Source organism: Danio rerio, chromosome 19 (assembly GCF_049306965.1).
Source record: "Danio rerio strain Tuebingen ecotype United States chromosome 19, GRCz12tu, whole genome shotgun sequence".
NCBI classification, from domain to species: domain Eukaryota; kingdom Metazoa; phylum Chordata; class Actinopteri; order Cypriniformes; family Danionidae; genus Danio; species Danio rerio.
This window is the reverse complement of record NC_133194.1, coordinates 50885001-50895000: the sequence shown is the minus strand read 5'-3', so window position 1 is coordinate 50895000 and position 10000 is coordinate 50885001. Positions and strand designations below refer to the sequence as shown.

General features: G+C 34.9%; 1 protein-coding gene across 2 annotated transcripts in view; it reads right to left on the bottom strand.

The window, feature by feature from the left end:
• LOC100329589 (ephrin type-A receptor 7) overlaps positions 1-10000 on the bottom strand; it is a 185960-nt gene that overhangs the window by 126051 nt on the left and 49909 nt on the right. For both annotated transcript variants that reach the window (XR_012395279.1, XM_073931951.1), the window contains exons 2-3: positions 6643-6707; positions 1-223 (exon numbers count right to left, since the gene is read on the bottom strand). The exon at positions 1-223 is cut by the window's left edge and continues 447 nt beyond it. Coding sequence is in view for 1 of the 2 variants with exons in the window: in XM_073931951.1 (XP_073788052.1) it covers positions 1-223; positions 6643-6707 (288 nt within the window). In the remaining variant the exon portion in view is untranslated. The remainder of the gene's footprint in view (positions 224-6642; positions 6708-10000) is intronic.

Here is a 10000-nt window from a genome sequence, read left to right as displayed (position 1 = left end):
CTGCGTACAGGAGATTAAAGGTTTCCTTGCAGCTTCCCGAAACTCCAGGGATGCTGTTGCAGTCGCGCAGGGTAAACTGCAGCTCGATGAAGATGCGCTGGCCGCCCTGACGCCAGATCCAGCCCGTCTGCAGCCAGTTGTTCTGACTGGGCTCCATCACGTTGCACACCTGATATGTGCGGATGGGCTTGTACTTCTCGTCCACACCGCTGATCTCCTCCCACTGGCAAAGACAAAGAAGAGGGAGAACAGAAGAGGGTTAGAGTTGGAGACATGGATTGAATGTTTTTATTGGTACTCTAGACAGAGAGATAAACAAATATTCATTCATTCATTTTCCTTCAGCTTAGTCCCTTATTTATTAGTGATCACCACAGCGGAATGAACCGCCAACTATTCCAGCATATGTTTTATGTAGCGGATGCCCTTCCAGCTGTAAACCAGTACTGGGAAAACACCCATACACACACACTCATATACTACAGCCAATTTAGTTTGTCCAATTCCCCTATAGCGCATGTGTTTGGACTGTGGGGGAAACTGGAGCACTTGGAGAAAACCTACGCCAACACGGAGACACGGATGGACAGACAGACGGATGCACGCATGCACGCACGCACAAACAAACACACACACGGGGAGAACATGCAAACTCCACACAGAAATGCCAACTGGCCTATCCGGGATTCGAACCAGCGACCTTCTTGCTGTGAGGCCACAGTACTAACCACTCAGCCACCGTGCCGCCTGATAAATAAATAAATAAAAACAAAAGCAAATAAAACAAGATAATTAATTCATATTATTTTTATTTTTATTAATTAATTAAAATAAAAAAAAACTGATAAAATTATTATAAAGAAATAAAATAAAGAAATAAAAGCAAAAATAAAATAAGATAAATAATTTGGTGTATTTAATAAGTTAATTAATTAATTAATTAATTAATAAAAATAAATAAAAACAATAAAATTAATATAAATAAATAAAATAAATAAATAAATAAATAAATAAAAGCAATAATAAAATAAGACAAAAATAGTGTATTTAATATTTCAATTGATTAATTAAAATAAATAAAAACACGAAACAATATAAATAAATAAAAATATTTAAAAATAGCAATTAAATAAATAATTAAATAAATAAATAAATAATAATAATAATAATAATAATAATTTTTATTTATATAGCGCCTTTCCAGAGCTCAAGGACACTTTACAAAGAATGCGACAAAAAGAGATGTTACAAGTAGATGAAGAAACATACAGGAAGTCAAATATAACAAACTGGAAATACAAAAACAAGACCCAAGAGACATATGAGCAGAGTGCAGGTGAATCAGATAAAGTGGTCAGTTTGGCAGATCAGAATATATATTATATTATATTATAATATATCATATTTATATAATATTATTTTATATATATATATATATATAATAACCTCTTATGGCCCAAGGTGTTTTTTACATGGAGTTTTTTTATTTGTCTTTGCTATTTGGGCTTATTGAAACCTAATTAGAATAAAACCTGAGTATCATCTTTTGATATGATGTAATTTTAGAGAAAAATGATGTCCATATAGGTGTACTCGTAGTCTGAATTCACATAAAACACTTTTTCCTGACTGTTTTTGTAGTGCATACATAACACATACATGTTTTTAACTAGCTTTGACTATCAGAGATTAAAAAAAAAAATTTTTGCCCATTTTGGACAGTTAAAAACATTTGTGTTTGCGACATTTCATATGCTGCAAAACAGTTGCAGGATGACACTGTATGTCTGTAACAACATATTAAACATTCAAAGTATTTTAAACAGCCACTTAAGAGCTCAAATGTGCTGTCCACATATGTGCACACTCAAGCCCTAGGCCAGGGATCACCGGTGTCCTGCAGATTTTAGCTCCAACCCTAATCAAACACACCTGAACAAGCTAATCAAGGTCTTACTAGGTTTACTTGATACACCCGGGCAGGTGTGTTGAGGCAAGTTGGAGGTAAACCCTGCAGGTCACCGGACCTCCAGGATTGAGATTGGTGACCCCAGCTTTAGGATAATAATAATATAGAAATATTACAGTACAAGCACCAAACACAAATCACCTAAATCCCTTAACTCAGGGGTGTCAAACTCAATTCCTGGGAACCGAAGCCCTGCACAGTTTAGTTCCAACCCTGCTCCAACACACTTACCTGTAGGTTTCAAACAAGCCTGAAGGACTCAATTAGTTTGATCAGGTGTGTTTAATCAGGGTTGGAACTAAACTGTGCAGAGCTGCGGCCCTTTTGGAACCGAGTTTGACACCTGTGCCTTAACTGAACATCTTTATATCCCATTACAAAAGCACTGTATACAATAAAATGTTGTTAAATGTGGTTTAATTATATTAGAAATAAGAAAATAAACACTATATACTCACTCTACACGTATAGCAAACGTTCTAGTCAGGTTCTAGTCAAAATGATCACCCTCTAATTCTATAATACACTTATTTGTTGTTTCACATTTTTATTAATAAAGTATTTATTATTTTTGTTTCCTAAATAAAAACATTGTACACTTACAAAATATAAATGCTACATTTTTTTAAGACTCCAATTCTATCAAAGCTTTTTTTGTTCACAATAAAATCAAGGGACACAAATAAAAATAAAGCATTGTAAAGCTGTATGCCTAACACAAAATAACAAAAGATATCCATATCGCTTTACACTGATTTATTGCCCACCCTATTCATTACAATCCATCTGTGAGCCATCTGTTAGCATTCAATAGGGTACATTTATCTACGTAGTATGCTTCTACTGCAACCTATTTTATTTATCCTACATCAAACTGGACTTTAATTGAGAGTATGCATCATTACTATTGCACAGAATGATTTAAATGGGATGCAGACCAAGACCAACATATTAGAGCAAACGTATGTGGATCACCCCCTGAGTCAATAAGTACATCACACACACACACACACACACACACACACACACACACACACACACACACACACACATGCTGTTTTTACATTTACATATGCGTACAGTTCAATCTGTATAAATCCCAGTGCCAAATCAGCTCCAGTATATCAAAGGCAGAATACATTAGGACTAAAGCATCTCCAATCAGCAGCACAAACAAGCTCATTGTGTGGTGGAGAGATGATAATGAGCCTCTGAAGACGAACACTCGCGCGCTGTTTCCACTATTAATTGCAGAGTAATGAAGATCCTGCGCTTCTGCGGGAATTCAGCAGTTTGAGCTTGGCAGAGATCCTCCACTGACGCCACTGTGACTGACAGAGAATACCAACAACCAAGTGTGTGTGTGTGTGTGTGTGTGTGTGAGAAAGAGAGAGAGAGAGAATGTATGTGCTTGTATGAATATAGTTTGTGTGTGTGTGTGTGTGTGTGTGTGTGTGTGTACGCACATATGTATAATCGTGTGTGCGTATACATGTGTATGAGTGAGTGTGTGTGCATGGCTGCATATATGAGTGTATGTATGTGCGCGTGTATGTATGAGAGCATATGTGAGTGTGTGTATATATATATGTGTGTGCACGCATGTGCATGTATGTGTGTATACATATATATGTATGAAAGTGTGAAAGTGTGTGTGCATATATACGTGTATGAATGTTTGTGCGAGTGCGTGCAAGTGTGTGTATGTATGAGAGTGTGTGTGCATATATGTGTGTATGAATGTGTGCGTGTGTGTGCGCATAAGTATGCGAGTGTGTGTGTGTCTGAGAGCAAATGTATGTGTATTTATGTATGCGTGTATACATACGTGTATGTATGAGAGTGTGTGCGCGCATGACTGTGCATATTTGCGTGTACGCATATGTGTGTGCATGTGAGTATATGTAACTCTGTGTATTCATGCATGTGTGTGTACACATACGTGTACCTGTTTGTATGAGAGGGTGAAAGAGTGTGCGAGCATATGTGTATGCATGTGTGTGTGTGTAAGTGTGTGCAAGTGTTAGCATGTATGAGTGTGTGTGTGAGCATGTTTGGGGTGTATGCGAGTGTGTGTAAGTATGAGAGTATATGTTTGCGTATTTATGTATGTGCGTGTATACATGTGTATGTATGAGTGTGAGCACATATATGCGTGTATGTATGAGAGCATATGTGAGTGTGTATATATGCCTGCGCACATGTGTTTTTATGTGTGTGTGCGTGTGTGTATATACATGTGTATGTATGAGTGTGAAAGTGTGTGCATATATGGGTGTATGCATATGTGTGTGTGCATGTATGCGAGTACATGTGAGTGTGTGTATATATGCATGTGCGCACATGTGTATTCATGCATGGGTGTTTGTATACATGTATATGAGAGTGTAAAAGTGTATGTGCAAGACTTTGTGCATGTATGCAAACGTGTGTGTGTGTGTGTGTGTGTGTGTGTGTGTGTGTGTGTGTGTGTGTGTGTGTGTGTGTGTGTCAGCTGTCTCTGAGCAGGACAGGCAGGACTGAATCACATTCAGGTCCAGCATTAACAGCTGAATGACGAAGAGCTTGTAGAAAATCTACTGAAGGAAACGCGTGTGTGTGTGTGAGTGTGTGTGTGTGTGTGTGTGTGTGTCCTGAGATCCTCCATCAGGATTAACACTGGTCTCAGATCATACATGTAATCTTCAGCAGAGAAGGAGATGTGAGATTGCACACAGAGAGAGACAAATGGGTTTATCTGGAGACGCTGTTGTGGGATTACAGCAGAGATGAGCAGCTCTTACAGTCGGGACAAAGGAGAAAATAAACCAGGAACAGCAGTAAAAGGTGAAGACGGATGACAAGAACAGAGACAGAGAAAGAACATCCAAGGTGAAGCACGATACAGGGATTAGCCCAAAAACACACTGAACAGCAAATGTCTTATTTCAGCTCCTCAGAATAAACTGATAGGTGCGTCAGATGTGACTGACAGGAATGACTCAGTTCAGTGAATGAGTCAGATGTTCATTCAACTCTGTGAATGATTCAGATGTTTATTCAACTCTGTGAATGATTCATCTAGTGAGTCACATTTCAGTGTGGCGAACACAAGAGAAAAAAACTGAGTTTAAATGTGTGCAGAAATCAGTATGTCTGAATTTAGTCTTGTCCAGATTAGTGGATGACTAGTGACATACACATAAAAAAATAAATATTGCCTAAAACTAGTACAGTCAGATGATTAACAGCATCCAAAATAAAGGTTCATATTTCGAAAATAGGTTTGTGCATAAATGTGTATATGTGTGTGTGTGTGTGTGTGTGTGTGTGTATATATATATATATATATATATGGTACAATTCAGAAATAAACAAACAATAGTTCTCTCAAATGTCATGAATGTTATATCAATTTGACACAAAAACTGAATGAATCAGTTTTTGAATAAGCCAATGATTCATTCATTCATTGATTCGTTTAAGTTAAGCAGCTGTTTTGAAGTGAATCACTCATTAGGACTTAAAGTTTAGTATCAGGTATTAACTAAACCGAGTCCAGCACAAAAACACAATCAGATAGGTATAATTCAATACCTAAACTGTCCCATTGTGGCCTTGTGTTTTATAGGATATGCTATAAGTCAGTAATATAACACAAACAATAGTTTTGTTGTCCCAAATATCAAATGAATTTTCAAATTAACACAACAGCCGATTGAATCAGATTCTGATTGAGTCATTTGAGTCAATGATCGATGATCCATTCAAGTTATGCAGCTGTTTTAAATGGATGATTCAGTGAATCACTAATAAGACATGCAGATTAGTGTCATGTATCAACTAAAACAACCCAGTTCAACACAAAAACAGTCAAATACATTTATTCTAATACCAAAACAGTCTCTTTTTAACCTTGGTGTTTTTTTAAGATATGTTATAAATCAGTAATAAAACAAACAATAGTTCTGATTTCCCAGATATCACAAATGTAACATCAAATTTTCACAACAGCTGAATGAATCAGATTCTGAAGAGTCATTCGAGTCAATGCTTCATGATCCATTCGAGTTATGCAGCTGTTTTGAATGAATCATTTAAATGGATGATTCAGTAAATCACTAATTAAGACATGCAGATTAGTGTCATGTATTAACTAAAACAACCCAGTTCAACACATAAACACACAATCAGTTTTTGAATGAGTCAATTAAGTCATTCATTCATTGATTTGTTTAAGTTAAGCAGCTGTTTTGAAGGAATCATTTGAATGAATGATTCAGCAAATCACTCATTAAGACATGAAGATAAGTATTATGTATAAACTAAACAGAGTCCAGCACAAAAACAAACTCAGATATATATATATATATATATATATATATATATATATATATATATATATATATATATATATATATATATATATATATATATATAATTAATCGTAGAATGAATCAGTTTCTGAAAGAGTAATCTGAGTCAATGATTCATGATCCAATCAAGTTACGCAGCTGTTTTGGATGAATCATTTAAATGTATGATTCTGTGAATCACTCATTAAGACATGCAGATTAGTTTCATGTATTTGTCCACGACAGGCCTAGTCCAACACAAAAACACACTCAGATAAATATCCTTTAATCCCAAAACAGTCTCTATAACAGACTGATAGATAAAGATGAAGCTCTTACCCCATTAGAAGGATATGAGGTCCAGCCCAGCTCAGCCTGAGACTCCTTAGAATTCAGCAAAACAACTGAAAAGAAAAGAGAAACAATGTTAGGATTGGGGCGGGCCGGTGACTGATCATTACTGCGAAATAAAGTGTATAAGCCACATCAGCAACTAAAGGCTATTTCATGGCGAGATCAACATAGATCAAATCATATAAGATTGTTGGCACAATAGCCTAGTGGTTAGTGCACCAACATATGCTGCGGCAGCCCTTCTGAGCATCCCGAGTTTGAATCCCGGCTTGAGGATCCCCCCTTTCTCTTTATAAATAGATACAATTACATGAAATGATACAAAAATTATTAAATAATTAATTAATAAATATGACAAAAATGTGCATAAAAAAATCAATAATTAGAAAAAAAATAAATAAACAATTCATAAATAACTAAATTCTATATATTTATAATTAAATAATGTATGCTACATCAATAAATGAATAAAAACAACTGAATTACATTTAAGTACTTCATAAATAGCAAATAATAAATGAATAAAAAAGGCATTTAATTCGACAACTTCAAAATAAATATTTAATTATGCTAAAATAAATGAATAAAAACAACTGCATTGAATTCCACAACTTCATAATTAACATATGATACAAAAATAAATAAATAATTCAATAAATAAATAAAAATTACAATACATTGCATTAAAACAATTGGTTATGAATTTCAGTTCAATATATGTTTTTCCAGGAACACACACACAGAGCCAGCGGTGTTTAATAATAATGATGAACACACACTCCCGGCGGACGGGCTGTTGATCCGAGTCACTGTATTAGAGCCAAAATGGAGACTGACGGATCCGCAGAGCTGCACTTAGTGAAATGAAGTTCACTGGCCATCAGCTGATAATGCAGGACAATGTTGACGGATTTCAGCACCCGCTGATTCTCTGTGCTGGTTCAACATGCAAACATTCATTTCCAACCCAAGAATAAATCTTTCTTCATACTGCCATAACGCAAACTGGGCATGTGAAGAAATAGATTTCATTTAATGGATTTATTATACATTTTTTGACATGGACATCAAAAATACACTGGACACTAAGCATATATGCATTTGTTTTAAGTATTATTGGAGACTTGATCATTTTCATCACCTGAGGCTTAACATTCATTCATCATTCATTTTCCTTTAATTTATCAGAGGTCATCCCAGTGGAATGAACCGCCAATTATTCCAGGATATGTTTTACACAGTGGATGTCCTTCCAGCCACAACCCAGTACAGGGAAACACTCATATACTCCGATTCACACACTACGGCCAATTTAGTTCATCAGTTCTGCTACAGCACATGTGTTTGGACTGGGGGGGAAACCGGAGCACCCGGAGGAAAACCCACACCAACACGGGGAGAACATGCAAACTCCACACAGAAACACCAACTGACCCAGCTGGAACATGAACTAGTGACCTTCTGGCTGTGAGGCCACAGTGATAACCACTAGGCTTAACATTAATAAATAAATAAACTTAATTATAAAAATTATAATATATATATATATATATATATATATATATATATATATATATATATATATATAAAGAAATTAATGAATGAGTGAAAAAATAAATGGATAAAAAATGAATTACTTAAAATTAAAATTGATGATAATAATTAATAATAAAGAAAATAATTATTATTGTTAATTATATACTTTTATATTTTGTTATATATTCTGTAACTACATTCTTCATATATAAAGTTTTAAAATATTTAATATTTGCTAATATTTTCTATAGGTATAACGTTTTTATATCTAAAAAGTGTCTGTGTTTTTTACTTCCTCATATACTCCATAATTTATATTCCTATTTATATATGTTTTTAAGGTCACGGGCAGTTAAGCATTTCACTACTTATAGTACAGTGTGTGAGACTAAACATTAGAATTTGAGTAGAATAGAGTGTGTGTATTTGAATCAGCACCATGGACAGAGCTGGTCTGGATGGAGGCTATAATTCAGCACCATAGACAGCGCACCAGTAATCAGGAAAATAGAGGGAAAAAAGGTTTCAGAACCCTGGACAGCAGCAGGGGAGTGTAGAGATTTCAGCACCCCAGACAGCAGCCCTTATTTAAAACAACACTAAATCTAAATCTGCACAAAACAACATGATTTTAAAGTGAAGCGTGTTTCTTCTGAAGCTAAAATAACAGTGTAATAACTGATTTATTTTGTATTGGCCATGATGACGGTACAAATTATTTGACTAGATATTTTGAAAGATACTTGTATTCAGCTTTAAGTGACATTTAAAGGTTTAACTAGGTTAAATAAGTTAATTTAATCAAGTTGAGATTGGTTAACAGTGGTTTGTTCTGCGTGCACGCGCACACACACACACACACACACACACTATTTCTTAAAGAAGCAAATAATATTGGCATATGCAGAATTTACATTTTATTTTGAATATTCATATTAAACCAAAATAAAAGACTTATTTAAAAAAAAGAAAAAAGAGAATCCTGTGCAATAAACTTTGATAAAAATAAGTAAAATTTTCCGTGTTATTGTAAATAAAAACTAAATAAATAAATTGTTTGTTTGGTAAAGTATTATACATCACAGAGTCTGCTTCTTTGCAACATATCTGCCTTTATTTAGGCCAGACATGGTGGTGTATTAGAAGCTGAATTATTCATTATTTATTGCTGGTTTCTCTTTGCTGTCAAACACGCAGCCACGCGAGACCAGTAAAATGCCACCGCTGCTCACCATCGACACAAACGCTGAACTCAAACATCACAAAACTGCACTGAACTGCATTAATACACACGCAGATCAGCTTCACTTCCAGCACAACAGCTCTTACACTGCAAAATCTTACTTGGAGTTTTCAACTCACTTTTCAACTTGTTTCAAGTGCAGACATCTAAAAATTCTTAAATCTAGTAGCATTTTCTAGACGAGCCAAAAAATATTGTCTTGTTTTAGGAAATAATGAGTCAAAATTAAGTGGGTTGTCCCTTAAAACAAGCTAATTATCTTCAAAATAATCTGACACGGGGGTAAGTGAAATAATCTGGTTTTCACTTTGACATTTTGAACCATATCTGAAGTCATGTGATAGATTTGGGATATTAAAACTATCCACATTCACACTCATTGTGTAGAAAAGAGCATCTGGAACATTCTGCTAAATTTTGTTTGAGTCCTGCAGATTATTCAGCGCATGTAAATAGCATAACTATTTCCATTCCATTTTTAATTTCATTCATCATGTTCCAATTCCATTATAATTCAAATTCTGTTCCAATACCATTCCAATTTCATTTTGTTCCAATTCTAAT